Source organism: Thermobia domestica, chromosome 1, assembly GCF_964235325.1.
Source record: "Thermobia domestica chromosome 1, izTheDome1.hap1.1, whole genome shotgun sequence".
Classification (NCBI taxonomy): Eukaryota; Metazoa; Arthropoda; class Insecta; order Zygentoma; family Lepismatidae; genus Thermobia; species Thermobia domestica.
This window is the reverse complement of record NC_137454.1, coordinates 318,875,605-318,895,992: the sequence shown is the minus strand read 5'-3', so window position 1 is coordinate 318,895,992 and position 20,388 is coordinate 318,875,605. Positions and strand designations below refer to the sequence as shown.

The 20,388-nt window shown below is 35.6% G+C and overlaps 1 protein-coding gene across 9 annotated transcripts in view; it reads right to left on the bottom strand.

Moving 5' to 3' along the window:
• LOC145662658 (transient receptor potential cation channel subfamily A member 1-like) overlaps positions 1-20,388 on the bottom strand; it is a 426,395-nt gene that overhangs the window by 189,539 nt on the left and 216,468 nt on the right. For all 9 annotated transcript variants that reach the window (XM_081728472.1, XM_081728567.1, XM_081728558.1 and 6 more), the window contains one exon: positions 14,311-14,465. In XM_081728472.1, coding sequence (XP_081584598.1) covers positions 14,311-14,465 — 155 coding nt within the window. The remainder of the gene's footprint in view (positions 1-14,310; positions 14,466-20,388) is intronic.

Genomic DNA, 20,388 nt, shown 5'->3' with positions numbered 1-20,388 from the left:
TTAACATCAAAGTTATACACTTCCAATAATGTTTTGTTAAAAAAAATGGGATGGGATAGGATGGGATTCGATGTGGTGTCAGAATAATAAAATATCCACGAGTCCGCCACTCTATCCACCTAACCACAGAGGCTACGTTGTGTTTGTTCTTTTTTCTTAAGAAATAATCTTCATAACCATGGTGCGTATCGCTTCGAACCTTACCATAAGAATTTTTCTGTTTAATTCTATATTTTCGTACGACATCGTAGTTACAGAAGCTAATTTATATTTGGCAGGCAATCTACACACTTGGTTTTAACCAATAAATACAACATTTCAGTTCAGTATCCAGTTCCTTCATCCATCTCCTCGACTTCCCTACTGAATTCCCTCCGCAATCGTGCTGTACTACTGAAAAAATCCCTAGAAATCATCGTTGCCAGTATACACAAAACCGAGCATAATTTTGTTTTTTGTTTATATTTTTATTATTTTATTATATTTTTTGGAAATATCTCCTTAGATGGATTGCTCTCTATTATCTTCACATACTAATAACTCAATTCTACCCATAAACGTAAGGAAAAAGGAATAAATACGGAAAATCGTGAGTTACAGTATACGTGCAATTTTTTTTGCGCATGGGAGTACATGCGGTTATTGTTATATATTTTTTCCTGACGAATTGCTCCCGAGCTACCGAGGTCAAGAGTAACCCCTGGAGTGAAAAATCTTGAGATGAGTGCGTATAATTGTATGAATTTAGATAATAACTGTAGTCGATCATTTGAAAATGAATATGGGAGAACCATGAAATAAAGTAAATAGGCGCGCATCATTTTGTTATAAAATCACATGGCGAACGGACTTTATCTGATCTCAAATGGTTATCGTCGAATATACATGGTTACGGGAGCACTCTGATTAGCCCAATTAAAAATACCTCAAGGATTTATGCCTCTAGAACCGACGTTTTCTTTATCGCCTCCGTGGCCAAGTCAGAAAGGCACGCACCTAGTAATCCAAAAGATGGTGGTTTGCGCCCACCCCGGGACACTTTTCTTACCTTTTTTAAGTGTTTTTCAGACTCTCCTTAATGTAAACAAATTACTCGTATAGGCGATTTAACATATTTTGGGGGAGTAACTTTCTGGTTTATTGGCGTTTTGTCGCGTCTCTGCGTGGTGGGCCGCTGGTGGTATATTTTTTTAAAACGGAAGAAGTGCCACCGCGAATCGTCGCTGCGAGGCTGCCAATTTTTGTCGAGATGTCGCTAGTTTTCCATCGGTGGTCCACTGACGCTTAGGGCATGAAGTACGAATTAACGTGAATCCGAACCACATGAGCTCCCGCCTGGAATCGAACCCGGCTGTATTTCTTCTTTCTGTACTTGTTTCTCAACTAATATCGATCGTTTTCCATAATTTTTACAAAGTAATCCACTATCTATTTGCCATATGTAGAAAGTGTACCCCTCCCCATAGAGGAGAATGTTAAAAAATGCTAGGAGACATTCTGTTCATTTTCAATAAAGATTAAACATACTGAATTTCAGCTTCGTGAGTTTAACGGCTTATGAGATACTAAATTTTTTTTGCAAATATTCGGATCCCCACTATATTTTAGGATATGATTATAATGAATACAATATTATAAAATCTCAGTTTGGATTATGGCCTAACTATATACCTAAAGCCTTTTTATTTGACTCCAATTTGGCCGTGATGATTAGACACACATAGTTACACTTATTTTTATATAATAATTCATATATTACAGTGATTCAAAAATGTATTGTTTTCAGTAGTTAGTTCATCTAAAACTCACAGGCTGTGTCTCGAAAGCCAAGTAGTAATATACGTCCTATTGTTATTATCAGAATTACAAATATCAATATCCAAAAATGCCTCAAGTTCTTTTTTCACCTAAGAGATAGTCAACTCAGGTAAGTAAACAGAAACAAATGAATAAGGAAAATGGAGGCCTTGAAAGTATAACGTAGACAAATTCACCAGTGTTCAGAAGCATATTTTATATCACGCTTGACCCTGCTCATAAGAGCTAAATACACGGCTCTGGTAAGTTGGAATTATCCGTTTCTCGCCACGTACCAGCAATATAGCAAAAATGAAGTGTCTGTTACTGGATGTCTTCGTGGCAGAAAGTACTAGCAGAATGGGCTAATAATTATAATTGCCTTTGGTTTGGGTTCAAACCCGGGCCAAGGAAAGTTTTTTATTCTTATATTTTATTTTTAAAATTTTCAAAACACTTTTTTTCATTAAAATAAGATGAAAGTAATGCTCAAAAAATGATTACGTTACGTGTGCAGTTTTGCCATACGAATCAACAGTATAAGTAGTAGTAGTTGTTGTAGGAGGAGCGGGGTAGAAGCCCCGCAGGGCTCGTTTTGTTCCACTTTGACTGCCATGATGTAAATTTAACCTCAACTGCTTCTTCAATTTTCTTCTTCAATTCCAACAAAGTGATAATGTTCTTTCATTACTACTATAATACACAAAACATACACCAGAAGGTTTGGACAATCGCAAGCTGCAACCAATCAGAAACGTGTTTTAGTTTCTATGGCTAGGGTAGAGGGTGAAAAAATACGCTGTTCAAAAGATGCTGTCTACAATGCAATGACCAGAGTGAGTCGATGGCTCAGAGTGGGTCACCGTTGGTAGTGGGTCGCAGTGGGTCTCGCTGGATCATAAGTCGCAGTGGGTCACATGCTGTTGACCAACGACCCACTTACACACTCAGAAAACTCGATCCATTTGACCCACTCCAACTCTGGATTTGATACTACATAGAAGATGGAAGACCAAAAATTGTATGTTCACCATATTTTATTATTTTATTTCAGGCAAGAGAGGAACGCGCCAATAGTGTTTGTGATTTTTAATGTCCTAATTGTTTCTATGTTTTTGTCCCTGTTCTTAAAGAGTTAGTGGAAAAACTGTAAAAGTGAGTAAAACACGTAAAAATAGGAAGCAAGGTACTGAGGAAGGTTCGTTAAATCAGTTAACTTAAAAGAATAATCCAATGCCCTGAAACACCAGATTCCAATCATTATGAGTATTTGTCAAATGCCGTGCCGTGAAAAATGAGGGCCCGAGGCGAGAGCATACGGCAGCGCCTCCGTACATATGAGTTGTCAATTTAAAGTTGACTTCTCTGGACTATTCTTCCTGCATAATACTTTACTATTTTTTCATGACGGAAATCAGAAGGTTTCAGCATTATTACACTGAAATCGTAAAAGTGTGTAATTACTGAATTCACTGCAGCTCCATTTTTTACTTCTGCCAAACAGTGATGTCCAGCAAATTTTTATAATTTGCAATACTGATAATTCTGATGTATACTAACATGAAAACTTCAATTTCTCTGGGTCTAAGAGTTGAGACGACTTCCTTCACAGGTGAAATGCCAACAACACACAATTACGTCATCCGTATCAACTTCATTCGTAACTGTCTGGAAAGTAACGTGTTTGGACAAGAATTTATGAATACATAAGGGCTAAACACGTCCTTACTGCTGTAGTATGGGCCAAAAATGAGTTCAAAGGAATTGTTCCTAGATGTATACAAATTGCAAATAGTGATCGAACTTACAGCGCTAGTCACGGGAATGGTTCTATTTAAATGCCACCTCACTTTTCTACCTAGAAGAAGGGCGAAACAAAATGCATTACTGTTATCAGCTAACAAATCTTTATATTCTATTTCTTGTCATAAAATGATACTCCTATCTGTAAATCCATAAACGTAATAATATTATTGAGTTCATGTGTAAACCTAAGAAACATCTGACATACTCTATATCTTTTCTGTTCCTATGAATACCTTCGACTATGTTACTTTTTCTTTCCTTCTATGGTAATAATAATAATAATAATAATAATAATAATAATAATAATAATAATAATAATAATAATAATAATAATAATAATAATAATAAAGTAATAACATGATTACAATAGCAATTACATAAACATTATTTTCCCATTCAGAAAAAATAATAATTGCCACGACGGGATTTGAACACAGGTAGCTGCAATGGGAGTTTCCTGCTTTCGCATTCTTTTAAAAAACAAATCGCCCCACCCGGAGTATTGTTCGCCACTGGCAGCTCATGTCCTTTCGACGTATTCGAAACACTACAAAGGACACGAACACAGAAATACTGAGGACAGTTAAAATTGCGACCCTGCTCTTCAGAGGATTTCGAACCCCTACTGGATTGCGCCTCATGATCAGAAGCCGAACGCACGAGATCACTCAGCTAATGCCACCGGCTCAATTTGCCACAAATTTCTCATATGAATATAAAAATATAAACTAGTAATTATGGAACATAAACATGGAACTATTTCTACACGTGTTGATACAATTCAAAGAATGTGAAAATAATTTCTGTCGTCTTTTCTTCTTTGGAAATTAGAAATTATGGTAAAGACGAAATGTAATGTAAATCGGTACCATCCATGCAACTAATGACCAGCGCCGTAACTTAGATTTTTTCTGGGGGGAGGGCAAGCATTAATAAGCTTATTTGGGCCCCTAGAAAAAGTTGTTTTTCTAATTCTTGGGCTCCCTCTTTCCAACTTTCTCTTAATCTTTATGGTCCCCCGGAGCCTGTGGGCCCTCACGCACGGCAAGGTCTGCGGTTCCGTTAGTTACTCCTTGGGCCCATTCCATACATGACAAAATTATTAAGGGGACAATATTGATAAATCTCAAAGCCATACGTATAAATATTATTTCTAAAGCTCCTATTAATAGGCATTTTTTACTGAAGTGAGTTCACGACTAATTTTTGTTCTCTTTACCTTTTGTGTGCTATTTTGTTTATGTAATGTAGCGACCCTATTTGATGCTTCATTTCTAATTTCATGTTCGTATCATATATGGAGTAAGAAAATTTTGTCTCAAAACTGGCCACCTCGAACTGCGGGGAGCTTCTCTGAGGGGGGTGCAGTTGACCCCTGCCCCTCACAAGTTACGGCTCTCCCGATGACGTAGCCTCAACTTGAAGAACGTTTCGTGATATCTTCCTCATTGAGGAATGTCTATATAACTTGTTTTTGAGTTTAACAAGGAAATCTCGAGTAAGTCATTAATACCCTCACACAAGTTGCTTATATTTTCTTGTTTATATTTGTTTGTTTTTGTTATATTTTAGTATCTTGTTTATATTTTTCCAAGAAACGATTTTAACTAGGTATTAGTTGGCCTGGAAGGTTAAGTGGCGCGGTAGGTGAGTGGTTAGCGCATTGAACTTCTATTAGGTAGACACAGGTTCAATCTCGGTCAGGCTGAAACTTTTTCAAGTGTTCCTGTTTCAATTTCAATTTCAATGCATACTCAGTGTGATAAACATTATCTTCTCTTCCCTAGAAAGAAAAATATGTTGGAGTAAGGAGAATTGGAGAAGGTCTGTCAATGGAGACAGTGATTTACAAACTTATTTCCAGCAGTTGTTCTAGATTTGATATTTTCAGCTACTTTCAAGCATTTTCTGATTCACGTGTGATCAGTGTTTTTATTTCTTTGAATATACAATATATAAAGAAATGATACACTACATATACAGCAATATTGAGATTAACATATGATGTTCATTGGACAACACGCTCTGAACCAGAGACATTGATCTCAGAATGGAGAAATGTTTTGTGCGTCATATACTCAAATTTTACTTCTATAAAGACTTGACTCAGTGCTACCAACTGCTGTCAGTGCCGAGAAAAGTTACGTGTAAGTTGGGTTGCATCTGTCTAGGCGTTCTTACAACTGCAAATGACCTGGACCCCAAGTAATGGAATTAGAGCACTTAAGGAGGAGATACTTTTGTAGTTGGGTGTACAAGGTGGTGCAGTATACATGTCCAAAATTTTAAGATGTACACATCCTTGATCCAAGGCACCTTGTGTCAAAACATATCAAATTAAAGAGTTAAGTGCTTTCTGCTGACTCAGTTAACTGAACGGGACCAGTACTACTGTGTCTAGACTAAGTACATCATCGAAATTTTGGGAGAGGAAACGAGACAATTGAGGAACTAAAAAATACTTGTAAATGTGCATAATTTATACAAAAATGACGCTTTAATTAAGGTTGCACCAAAGGTTACTGGAAATCACAAGAACTGCGAAAATTAAGAAGTACACTGCAAACAATGGTGCCAAAACGTCAATTTCTCTTCCACTGTTAGCGGGCTATAATAAATTATATATAATATAATTAGCATATAATATAGGCCTATATAATTGCTATACCGCATGCAAATATAATACGTTAGGTATTCGCTACTTGGTATAAATGTCAAACATACCGTGCAAAGTGTTGCTCATGGCAAAAATTAACAACTAATAAAAATTCTCACTGAGAGTTACTAGATGTTTATGATATCCTAAGAAGGTGTTAAAATAATACGCTCACGATGGTAGGCAAATTAAGATGTTTTAACACTATCAGCTCTTGCAATCTTGATATTGCTTTTGTGAAGACACATATTAGGATAATAGTTTGTAAGTAGCAAAACTACTATGGTGGACTTCCAAACTATGCTGATTCAATATTGAAACAGATCTATAACTCCCGACTGTTTAACTCTCACGAGAGGGATAGAGAGATGAAGCCTGTTAAGTAGTACATATCTACCACTTGTAGTAGAAGATGGAATGTTCTTTTAAGATGCTGAATGGATCGAGAACAAAAAAAAAACCTGTTTTTGTCTGTCGTTTTCATTCTATGCCGATAAATGTTTAAACCAGAATTAAATTATTTTTACAATTTCCGCTTTGAATAAAGGGTTAATGGAGGAGGGGAAACCTATTCCTTGGACACTGAATCTATTCTAAAAACCCGCTTCTCGATATCAATTACCGTTTTTACTGTATGGGAAACAATATTGAAACCGGAAACAAAATTGATGTCTATTACTTGAGGTAATATGAAAGAAGATTGCATCCTTTCTTGAGATTCAAACGATTTCAAAAAACTCTTAACCATATATGTTGCCGTTTTTGTTCAATAATGGTCAGCGTTAGAACAAGAAATGATTGATTTATGTCATTTCTGGTTTATATAGAGAGTTATTGGAGGAGACGAAAACTATTCTTGGGAAGCTAAATCGATTCTAAGAAATCGTTTCTCGGCTCAATCTGGTACATCTTTTTTTTTTTTAAAAAAAAAAAAAAAGATCAATATTAGAAGCGGACGTAGTGTGGAATTTGTACCACTTTCGCTTTTAATAGATTGTTATGGGCAATAAATCGGCCACAGATACCCACTTGTCGCTATCTATTACCGTTTTTGTTCTATGGTGATCACCGTTCCAATCGGAAGTACTAGAAAATTTTCTAGATCTGCTTTTGGTAGAGTGTGAAGGGTAATTGTTTTATGTTTCTTTATGATGCTGAATCGATTTCAACAGACAGCTTATCGCTATCTACTATCGCTCTATTTCGATCTATAACGATCAACGTTGAAACCGGAAATATCTTATTTCTACCACATCCGGTTTGAATAGAAGGTTAATGGAAGAGAAGAAACTTATTCTTGGGACACTTAATCGATTGCAAGAAACCATCTCTCGATATCGTTTCTGTTCTGATACACAGCTACAAACAGACGGGCTGACATAACCGTTCTAGACTACTTCCTACATTTATGCATGGCTTAGTTTGGAAATCTAAAGGAGTGCGCCATAGATCTTGAGTGGAACGAGCACCCATAGTTGTCCATACTTATAATAAGCTTCTGCTATAGCTTTCAAGATCCTATTACATCGATTAGAATTTATAATAAAGTAAACTTCAAGATTTAGAATACAATTGAATTATTCATCTACGAAGAAAACACTTTCAACTTTCTATTTTGTTGAGTTCACCGAAAATACTCAATATCTCTGTGGTCTCAAGACATAAGCTTATATGTCACATTTATGGCCAAAACAATTTTTTGATACCAAGGTGATTCACATAGTTGTCTCTATCTTGTGACAAAAACTGGTAACTCAACGTAAAAAGTTAGCAGAGATATGGAGCAATGTTAATTTCTGATATCAGCTTTTTTTGGTAGGGGGGAAGGAAAAAGGGCCCGCGAGATTTTCACTGATTCTTGTAGTACTCGACGAGAGAAATCGATTAGTGATGGAATTTCCTTCTCCGTAAAAGAACGTAAAATTTCCGGAATTCACAGATCCATTTCCTTCCCACCTAACTTCCTGAACTCCTACTAGGTCCATCCGTTATCTCTTTAACTCACTCGTTACGGATTTTAACGCGTCTACCCTATAAAGACTTCTAATATTCCAAGTTCCAAATCTCATGTCCATTTTCTTTTGCTGAGGTCGTGCCAAGTTATCAGTGCTTGTCCGAGGTTTTTGTGAATATTTCTGAAAAAGTTTTTTTTTTTTTTTACAGGATGAGGTTGTTAGCCTTACCCAAACCCCCAAGCTGGAAGACCACTTCTAGTCGGCTGTCCGCGACTGCTTATTCAGTATATTTGCAGCTAACCTCTATATCTAGAGGCCTTCCCCTCGATCCTCAACCTGAGGACGAGCCATGACGTGGTGACAGGGACCCACGAATCACTGACATATTTAATTACTCTCTTGCCACAGGTACTTTTCCCACAGTATGGAAACTCGCGAAGGTCCGCCCGCTTCCAAAAAAGAACAACGCTGCTGACAATATCGCAGACTATCGTCTTAGCAGTGTCCTTCCCGTGCTTTCAAAAGTTTTTGAATATATTGTAAATGACCAAATTCGGGAATACTTAACAACAAATAATTTATTGGATATCTTTCAATCTGGTTTTCGAAGTAATCATAGCACTAGTAAACGTAAGGGGTGATATAAGATGGGCTATTGATAACAGAATACTGACGCTCCTGACTCTACCTGACTATAGTAAGGCATTTCAAACGATTGATTTTGACATATTACTTCAGAAATTATCATTATTATTTAATTTTTCTTAATCAGTGGTTAAATGGTTTCATTCTTACCTTCACGAACGTAAACAAAGAGTAGTGATCAATCAGGATCACATATCAACATGGCATTGTATCAACAGTGGAGTGCCGCAGGGTAGCGCACTAGGTCCCCTTCTCTTTGCCCTTTACATTAATGATCTCCCAAAAATTCTCACATATTGTAAATACCATATTTACGCTGATGATTTTCTTTTCCCCAACAAGATATATGCTTCTTTTCCCCAACAAGATATTAATAATGCGATTGAGAAAATAAATACCGAGTTAAACAAAATCAGCGACTGGTCTACGGCTCACGGGTTAAAATTAATATAAAATTGTCCAATATTGTTATTGCATTCTCTACAACTGTCAAAAATTTGGGAGTCATACTAAATCAAAATCTTTCCTGGTCCGATCAAATAAATGGCGTTTGTAAGAGAGCATTTGGTGCCCTACATACGTTAAATCAACTGAGAAATTTCTTACCAATATCTCTGAAGATCAAACTTGTCAAGGTGCTGGTGTTTCCACATCTTGACTATTGCGACTTAGTCTATTCTGATCTAACCGAAAATCAATCAAAGCGCTTGCAACGAGTGCAAAATACTTGCATTAGATTTATTTTTAATTTAACTTACAGGGAACATCTCACATCATTTTATAAAAAACTGCCATGGCTGACGTTAGTTGAAAGAAGAAATTTACATAATCTTACCCTATTGTACAAAATACTTACTACGTCAGAACCATCGTACCTAGCCCGTAGATTTTTATATTTATCAGACTTTCATGCTAGAAGCACAAGATGACAAGATAATTTATTGCTCTCCATACCCAGTCACAATTCTGATTCATACTCAAAATCCTTCACAGTAAGTACTACACGCCTCTGGAACAGTTTACCTCAATTAATACATAATGTTTCCACAGTTGCCAAATTTTAAAAATCTGTAAATTCCCTTCTCCTAAAGTAAAGATAAGGATACTGGTAGCACATGAGGCATCTTCGTTTTACCAGATTATTAATAATCCATATATGAACACACAACCAATAGGTAACCTATGTTAATTTGTACAGCTTACGTATATATTCATACTTCTAGTACTGCTATATGCAACATGAAATTTAGGTTTTTCCATGTTATTTTGTTTCCTCTATTGTATATTATTTTTAATTTTTGTTTTGAAGTGTAAGTATTTCTTCTACTTAAGATTTCTTTTTTATGTGATTCAATACTTTTTCTTTTGTAATTGTTAGTATTTTCTACGTATTTTTTTTTTTTTTTTAAGAAAAGAATGTATGCACGTGGTTAAGTACTCGGAGAAGGCTGCAGAGCCTTAACTTCGTCACGTAAAATAAGTCATAAATAAATAAATAAAATTCCTTTACTAATCGATTTCTCTCGTCGAGTACTACAAGAATCAGTTAAAATCTCGCGGGCCTTTTTTTCTTTCCCATTTTGAACCGGTACATGAAAATGCGATTTTCTTCATGTTTGCCTGCACCGATTTTGAAAATTCTTTCACTGATCGATTTCTCTCGTCGAGTACTACAAGAATCAGTTAAAATCTTGCGGGCCCTTTTTTCTTTCCCCCAAGCCTTTTTTAAATCATTCTGGCAGAACAAGATAGCCTATGTCTGACATAACATGCTTTCTTGGGAAATGAAGGTAAAATTTTCTCCAAGGCAGAAACTGATATATTCAATTTTCTTGATTTTTAAATGATTCAATTGCACAAAGTTACCAACAATGGGGAAAAATATGGTACTAGTTGTTTTGTTAAAGATAGAATAGTCTACATGAAAAGGAGTCGGCTATAAAATGAATCTGTTACGATTATATTAAAGAAAAATGTGTTTTGATTTCGTTGTTTGTAGATTCAATTGTAGACTGTACTTTTGTTAATATTTTTTTTTTCTCTTCAAAGAAATAGTTGAAAAAATAGTAACAGCGTTCTTCGGCTTATTTTGCTTTAGTTGTTTAGAGAAATAGTGTGCATTAAACAAAACAGTTCACATTTTACTTCTTATCACGAACGTGATTTCATTAAAATATCAAAATGCATAATGATAAAATTTGGCTATTTTAGAAGATTCCGGAAGTGAATACGAGATGAATTCTGATAGTAGTTCAATGAGATGATACTTTTCAGATTAAGAAGAAAAGAAACAAGAGAGTAGGGTTAAGAAAAGAAATGGAAAGTTCTCGTGCAGGGACATCAAATCAGTTGAAGTAACGTGAAGACAACAACGACCCTGTTCTCGGTAATAACTTATTCTCCACTCCGCCGAGTACTGGATAATTACAAATGAAGAAGGCTAAAGATTCTGGAAAGGAATATGTTAGCAGAAGAAAGAAACCAACGGATGCTAAAGTGATTTTACCACTTTCATTCTGTTCTGAGTTGTCTTGTGTAAAGAAAATGAGTGAACAGCAGCAGGAGAAAATTTTTCCTTTTTTTGGGGGGGGGGATTTAGTAGATAATAAAGTGAAAGATCAATATTTACCAGATTGTTTAACTATTGTCAATAAAGCTGTCGTCCAAACAGGTTGCGGTAAAAGTTACTTGCAACATAATCGATTGAATAAACACCACCATCTTCACTACGAAGAAAAGAGTGTGTCAGTGTGGAAGAAGCTGTTTATGAATACGTTTCCAATTCATAGAGGAAAACCAGTCGTTATTATTCACAAAAAGCGATAACCTAACACAGGAATAATACAGCCTGATGCAAGAGGATAACATGTATCAGGAAATAAATAAAGCATTAAGGAGAGGACATCCTTATCATTTTTTTTCCCCTTTGTATGATAGCCATTATAGTCCCAGACATACCTCAAAGCAATATCTGCGTCCCAACTTATTATTTGTATAAGGATGAGTGCTCTTTGTGATCTCGGAAAAAAAGTTGGGAGACCTATAATAGGGAAGTTTTACGTTCATTAACAATACTTCCAAGAAAGTATCGGTAGATACGATACATGCAAAATTTGTAATGAATTCCATGTTTCCATTCTGAATTTAACAAGCGTTGAAGAAAAATCTAAACAGGAGAGACAGCTGAATACTCACCAAGAGGCAGTAAAATGTATTGTATGAGAAAAAGAAAGAAGACAAGTTGCTTGCCAAAACAAGGGTCGATATACAAACCATCGCATTCAATTTACAACAGAGTTTCCCAACACCTTCCTTGTCCTCGAACGTGGATTTCTACAAACGGCAGTTATGGACGTTCAATTTAACTGTGCATGAGACTAAAGAAGATAGATGTTTTTGCTTTATGTGACATGAAGCTATTGGAGAACATAGGTCTAATGAGGTAGCTTCGTGTATACTATTATTTACAAACAGTGGATTTGGAAGTGAATCATCTAATTTTGTACTCGAATTTGTGTTGTGGTCAAAACAAATTCAAACGTGTGTGCAATATTATCCTATGCAGTTAACACTATCGGTAATATTTCGGTAATTGATCACAAGTTCATGATTCCTGGACATTCACATTTAGAGTGCAATTCAAATCAAGCGAATGTTGAGCGTGCAGAAAAGTATGCCGATATTGAATTACACATTTCACAAGGTTGGTTTCAATTTGTGAAATCTATTCGTGGGAAGAACTTCAAAGTATTTGAAATGACTGAAGAAAAGTCTTTAATTTTTCCGAGTTTTTCTCCAAGGAATTGATTCGGAGATCCAAAGATAATACCGTTTAAGGAATAAAGTGGCTTCAGATTTGCTGGATGCAGTGCAAGAAGTCGGCTCCAATTGGTATTGTTCTCATCAAGAATTCTGTGGATGAAACTGCTCCTTTCCGAAAACTAGATCTGAGGAGAAACTGTGCTAACGACATTAAGCTTGTTGTATCGCGGGCCCCTACTAGTATCATTGAAGAAAACACAAGACCTCCCGAATTTTCTTACTCTATTAGACGCAGTGTATAATTCCTTTTACCAGTCCCGCAAGACGGATTCCCATCAAAAAAATATATTGTGTGTAGTACAGATGAAGAGGAAGAATATGCAAATGTGCCATGAATTGACATACTGTTAATAGAGAGAAAAGGATTATTGCCATAGGAATAAGAACTTAAATTTTATATTAATTATTTTATTATAATTTATATTAATTTTATATTTATATTAATTTTATATAATTTTATAATAATAGTATTTATCCTCATTATATTTGAATTATTTTTGTAAGGTTTATATTCGCATCTTTTATTTTACAAAGTTGAACTTACATAAAACTCACTTCTTTATAAAACATACCATAGTAGATTGCTACACATTGTTATCGAGGGTGAACTAAGAATTAGTGAAATTAACAAAATTGAACAGCGTAAACTTCTTTTATGTAAAAGAAATTAAAAACTGAGCATGTTAGGTAAATTTAGTTTTAACATATTTATATAGGGTGTTTCAAAACAACACCGACAACGTTTGGGAGTTGATTCCTGACACCAAGATAAGAAAAAAAGTATAGACCAACCTGGGTGCACAAATGCTTCCTTTGGGAGTTATCGGCTGACGAAAACATGAAAAAATTACATTTAAACGTCCATAGCTCCGAAACTATGGGACCTACCATAGTGGGATCAAAACTTCACTTAGGAACTAATATGTGCCATAGGCAAATATCCATATTTCAGAATCCTGTGTTACTTCCACAACAATTTTTATGGATGTAGTTGGAGAGTACTTCAAATTATATGCCCGTAGCCAAACTCCCTCTATAAAAATTGCTTCGTGAGTATTTTAGGATCCTGAAACATGCATTTTTGTTTAGCGTACATATTAACTCTTAAGTGAAGTCTTGACTCGACTACAAGAGGCCCCATAATTTTGGAGCTAAGGACCTTTAAAGTTCATTTTTTCATGTTATCGGCAGTTTATAACTCCGAAAGGAAGTATTTGTGCACCCAGGTTGGTCTATATTTTTTCTTATCTTGGTGTCAGGAATCACCTCACAAACGTTGTCGGTGTTGTTTTGAAACACACTGTATATATTAATAAGACGATTTATCCAAAGTATTACAAAATGATTATGCCACATTTCCCTCATTTTTTAAGAAGCTTAAAAATTTGTCAAAAATGTTATATTGGTAATTAAATCTAATACAATAACCCATACGATATTGGAATATTAAAGTATAACTTTTGTTTACTGATTTTATATTAGAGTTCAAACTTTTCAAAACACTTTCCTCTGCTTTATCGTATTTTGTGATACATTATTAGCTTATGCCTTGTGACCACAGATTTCGTTCCTAACTTCATCCTTCAAAACACGAGTTTCAAAAAAATATATATAATATTCACTACTTACCACCGTACAATGTATCAGTTAGCTTCGGGTTTTTGCTAAGAATGATCTTAAGTGATTTCGTCCAATCTTTGGCCGTAGCTAGTTTGAGGCAACTGTACCCATCCTCTGACAAGTTTACATTATATTTAGAGAATTCTTCAATGACCTTCAAGAACCTACAAAACAAATAGACAAAACGATATATTTAGATAGTAAGTTCAAACTAAATAAGTAAGGCGTCTTAGAAATACATAAAATATGAATTTATAAAATTACTTAGAAGGGAAGTAGTGCTCCATGGCAAGGAGACCCACTTGTTAATAAGATTCTGATTAGCTGCCTTTTAGCAACAGAAGAAAAGTAAATTTCGTGACTTATTTAACTGGAAAACTGACCACACTGACCATTCGGCCCACCAAACCGGACCCCTTTCATTTAACTTGAAAATATGTCGAAATTATTACAAATTCTTCGTTGAACCTTGAAACTAACTAACTAACTAACTAACTAACTCTATCGCCTATGGAACCCGGAGGTTCAATGCCGTGTTCACAAAAGCTCTCCACTGACTTCTATCCTCAGCTAATTGCATCCAGTTTCTACTTCGTATTCCAATCTCTGCGAGATCCATCTTAATATTGTCCTCCCATCTGCGCCTAGGTCTTCCTAATGGTCGCTTTCCGATTGGTCTTCCAGTCAAGACTTTGAAAGCGTTTCTACTTTCTTCCATTCTAGCTACATGACCCGCCCACCTAAGCCTCCTAGACTTGACGACCCTAACAATGTTGGGTAAACCATATAAATTATGTAGTTCCTCGTTATGAAGTTTCCGCCATTCTCCATTCCCGTTCCTCTTGGGTCCGAATATTCGTCTCGGGATCTTGTTCTCAAATACTTTCAGTCTATGTTCTTCCCTCAGAGTAAGTGACCATATTTAATTTCTCAGTGAATATGATTTTCGTCTGTTAATATTGATCCTAGATATTTGAAACTATCCACTTTATTATTATTTAAAAGTATATTATATAAAAGTATTATTTAATATTTTAACGCATCCATAATTTGCTGTATTACGGTCCCGACGCACTTCCATGTATTTAATTTTCTCTGCATTTACTTCTAAACCCATGTCCCTGAAAGCGTTTAATAAGATCTCTGCATTTATTTCTATTGTTTTCCTATCATCCCCTATTAAATTTACATCATTAGCATATGTCATAACCTGGTGAATACCGTTCAACTTTAGGCCCTGGTTGCTATCTTTGATTTTCCTTATAGCATATTCCAGAACGAAGTTAAATAATAATGGCGACAACGCATCTCCTTGTTTCAGGCCATTTTCGACGTGAAAGCTCGTGGACAAAAATTTTCGTACCCTAACTTTACTTTGGGATTCATTTAAACATATCTTAATTAATATAATTAGCTTTCTCGGTATTCCAAGTTCTGTAAGAACGTTGTATAATGTTTCTCTCCTAACCGAGTCGTACGCCTTTCTAAAATCAATAAATAGTTGATGTACCAGGGTATTGTATTCCCACTTTTTTTCGAGTATTTGGCGAATGGTAAATATTTGGTCGAAAGTTGATCGATTTCGTCTACATCCGCACTGATAATCTCCAATAATTTCATCTGCGTATGGGGTCAGTCTTACTAATAGAATATTTGAAAGGATTTTGTAGGATGTTGACAGAAGAGAAATGCCTCGATAATTATTACAGTCAGATTTGTCGCCTTTCTTGTGAATTGGAACAATGTTTAATTCTTTCCACTCTTGTGGCAATTCTTCCTTGTTCCAGATAAGGAGAATGAGTTTGTGTATCTTGTTCCACAATTTTTCGCCTCCAGCTAAAATTAACTCAGCCGGAATTTCATCTACACCCGGAGATTTGTGTTTCTTTAATTTCTTTATAGCGGTATCTACTTCTATTCGGTTGGGTTCTGGAAAATACGGTTCTGCGGTGTGTATCTCCTTTTCTGCACGCACACTAGTTTTTGGTTGCGTGTTAAGCAAATCGTCAAAGAGATCTTTCCATCTATTTAAGATGCTATCCGTGTCAGTGAGAACTGTACCGTCAGATTTCTTTAATATATAAGCACGAGGTTGATAGCCTTTCTTAAATTCGTTGATTCCCTCATACATGTCCCGGATGTTTTTATTTTTACCATTATCTTCAAGTGAACCTTGAAACACGTTAGTTTAAAACCTAATGAACCACAACCTTCTTTAACATTGTGTTTTATAGTCGAACACACTTTGCCTTCCAGGTTAACTGTCGGTTCACATTCAACTCCATTAAATGTAACACTATCATCGATAACTTGAGGAAGCAATTCGAGACATGAACACCACTCAAGATGATACATTTCCCTAAGTCGTCGATGCACAAAATCAAGGCGGAGTAGCAAGCACTCATCCACAATGACTCGTGTCTGATGTTGCCAGCTCTTATTAAGTGTATTTTGTTCCTTCTTTCTTTCTAACATCTTTTTAAAAATTACCACAGTTAACAACGAAACAAGCCATTAATTTTACCTTATTACTTAAGCAGTATGTCTTAAAGTATTAATATTTTCTCTATTTTTCGAACAAGCCTATAACCAAAATATCGTCAACTGTGGTAAACTTGAACAGAAAGGGGAAAAAGTTTTCGTTTTTACCCAGTGTAAAATATGAAACAAATCTGTAAATTAAGAATATGCATTCGTTCTGCAGATATATGCATAACAAAGTAATACAGGTTTTACATTTTGTACTTTTAGCCCCCCTTTGAGCTCCAAAAAAGTTTCGTACAGGGCCTATTTTTGCCATTTTTCGTGGGTCAGGTTTTTTTTTGGGACAAATGAAATTCAGAAATATTTTCCAGGCAGATTATTGTAGGAAATGTATCAGTGTTGCTATCTGCAATTATTACTGTTGTAGTCACCCATGTTGTATTGCCTAAAACTGACCTTATTCAAAGACGGTCAAAATATCGGAATGGGGCAATGCTGAACAATAATAACGTATTTATAGTTAGTTAATTTACTTGCCACACTTTGTGCCTGATAATGACCCATAACATCGTATCAGGAAAAAGGGCATACCATGTTACGGGACTCACCGTCATCTGAAAACTCAGATGCGGCAGTGAGTGATGACGAATGAAAGTCGTACTGCAATTAAAGTTGGACACTGGTTATTGGTTAAATGCTTAGGAAAGAAATAAGTGAAGCATTTTGTTGGCCAAGTAATTCAAGTAGTTGATTCTATTTATGACGTCAGATTTGTCTGCAAAAATATGAATGGTACTATGTTTTACTGACCAGAACAAGAGGACGTGGATTCTGTTTCCGTTGATAATGTAGTACTGCTGTTGCCTCAGCCTGTGCTAGACAGAAGGGGCATTACTATGTCTTTTTCAGTTTCATTTGAAGGTCTGAATGTACAGTAAATAGATGTTCATACGATTATTTTTGATAGGTGGCCCAATGTTTTTGTTGCAAATCTGTTTATTGTTTTATTTATGCTTCCGTTAAGCATTGGTAATCTTTTACAAGCACGAGTAATATGTTGCTTCTTTCACTTACTGTGAGAAGTCCCAGGCACGTAACCAGGGTGGTCCGGGGGTCCGAACTCACCATCTTCGAAACCAGAAATGAAAAAAAAATAAGGAAGGATGAAACAAAAATAAAAGAGAAAAAGAAGAATCAGCCTTAAAAATAAAAATCTACAACAAGCTTTTGGTTACTCTTTCTTATGAGATTTGTATTACTTGCAATACATGGTGGCGAATGAGCGGGATATCCTGGAAAAGTCAGGGAATTTGAAATTTCTAGAAAAGTTACGGAATTCGCAGAATTTCTACTACTACTCAAGGAAATTTCGAGCATTCGAAAGCATAGTGCCGTTGTGTAACAGTGTGAACATTTTTATCATAATTTTTCGTCATCGCTTCTCTGCAGTATTGTTATTTCAGAAACAGTTTTCTACTGCTCCTATGACACAGATAGTAGTTGATGGAATAATAAAAACAAAAAAGTTATGTGGAAAGAAAGTTCGGTTAATATTTGACTCAACAGAGAAAGGAACACAAATATTGTAAAATATTTTACAAGACATTATTGAATATGTACTTTTTATAATAGTGGATAAGGTCATAATGAAAGGAAAATTGTTATATTTGAATTTAGCGATGAGCGCAAGAGTCTTGGTCTTGCAGTTTTTGCAAAAGTCTTGCATGCAAGACCAAGACCAAGACCAGGAATCTCGATGCAAGAACGAGACCAAAACCAAGACTCTTGCACAAGAGTCTTGCACAAGTACCGGTACTACTTGAATTTTTTTATAGAATGTAAGAAAAAGGGGAAAAAGTCATTACATCTTTTACCTGAATTTCTTGGCTTCGGTAAAACTGCCGCTGGAGTGAATGTGTTCCCAGTAGTTTATGCAATCCGTGTGAGTCGATCTGCCCAAGTAGCGTACAGCTTCAGTATGTCGTTTTCTGAATTGGTTGTTCGCGTTTTCTGTAGATATTGCTAGTTTTCAAGCCACACAGGTGTCATCTTACGCCTTGTGAGCTATTTTGGTGGACAAACACCGTGTGCGTGGGTTTTCTCGGGGTTTTTCCGTTTCCTCCTACTTTCTTCATTCCACCATTTCAGTCATTTCTCATAATCATCGTCTTACTTAGCCTTGGTGCATATACGTGGGACTTAAATTACATGCTTCATTTCATTTCAAAGCATATTAGTGGTGTTCTTCTTCCAAAACTAAAGAGAAATGTAGTATTGAACATCGGTAATTCCGTAAATTCCGTGACTATGTTTGTGACACCTAATAAGTTGAACCACTCACTCGATCTCGATCAAATTTTCAACATAGATGAGGTTTGGATCTGAAGTGTTTTCATCATTTCACTTTGACGATAAAAATTAGGGGGGGAGAGAGATATAAAATAATATATAAAACTTAATAACCCTTAAACCAAACGACCAATCTGGATCAAATTTTTAACATAGATGAGGTTTAAGCCTGGAATGTTATTTGTCAGTTCACTTAGACGGAGCAACGTAGAGGATGAGGAGGAGGGGGAGATCCACAAAAAATGTAAAAAAAAAAAAGTAAAAGTACTAAGTTCGTGACTTAATAACTCTTGAACCACCCAAGCAATCTTAAAAAAAAATAATAAATAAACATGTATGAGGTTCGAAATTGGGAAGTTTTTTATAGTTTCACTTTGATGGTAGAACCTGGGTGAGGGTGGGGGGAGGTATATATAAAATGAATAAAATTTAATAACTCTTGAAACACTCGACCGAATTTGATCACATTTTCAACATAGATGAGGTTTGGACCTGAGATGGTTTTTATCATATCACTTTGACGGTGCAACTTAGAGGAGGGGGAGGGGAGAAATATTTAAAAAAGGATCGAAAATGACCGATATTAGCGTGGAATCAATAGTTTTGGAGGTCGGTGAGATAAACAGTGACACTTTCGATGCTTTTTAAATCCAAATTCAGGCCCGTAGCTTGGGGGAGGGGAGGAAGGAAATATATAAAAATTATCGAAAATGACCATTATCAATGTCGAATCCATGGTTTTCGAGGTCATTGAGATGAACAGTGACACTTCCCATGCCGTGCCTTGCAACATGGGGGAGGAGAAAATATATATATATACATTTATTGGAACTGACCGATATTAGTGACAAATCCATAGTTTTCGGGGTCTCTAAGATGAACAGTGACATTCTGATCCCGTTTAAATCCAATTCAGCCCCGCAACTTGGGGAGAGAAATATAAAATTCACTGAAAATAACCGATATTAGAGAGCGATTTAGTAATAGTAAAAAGTGACTGACTAACGAAACCTATTATTTAAAAAAAATAACCCAACGATGTGGGTGATTGATGCTAGTAATCCATATTCAGAAGTGAGACTGATTTTGTACAGTTATTTCAAATAACTTGGAGTTTGATGCCGTTATTTTGTGTTTCTAATATAGGTCAAAAGTATTTATATAAATTGTTTACAGAAAAGACATAGACAGTTAAGTCGTTTTCAGTTTTTACTTAAATTATTCTAAAATATTAAGAGGTTTGATTATAATAAT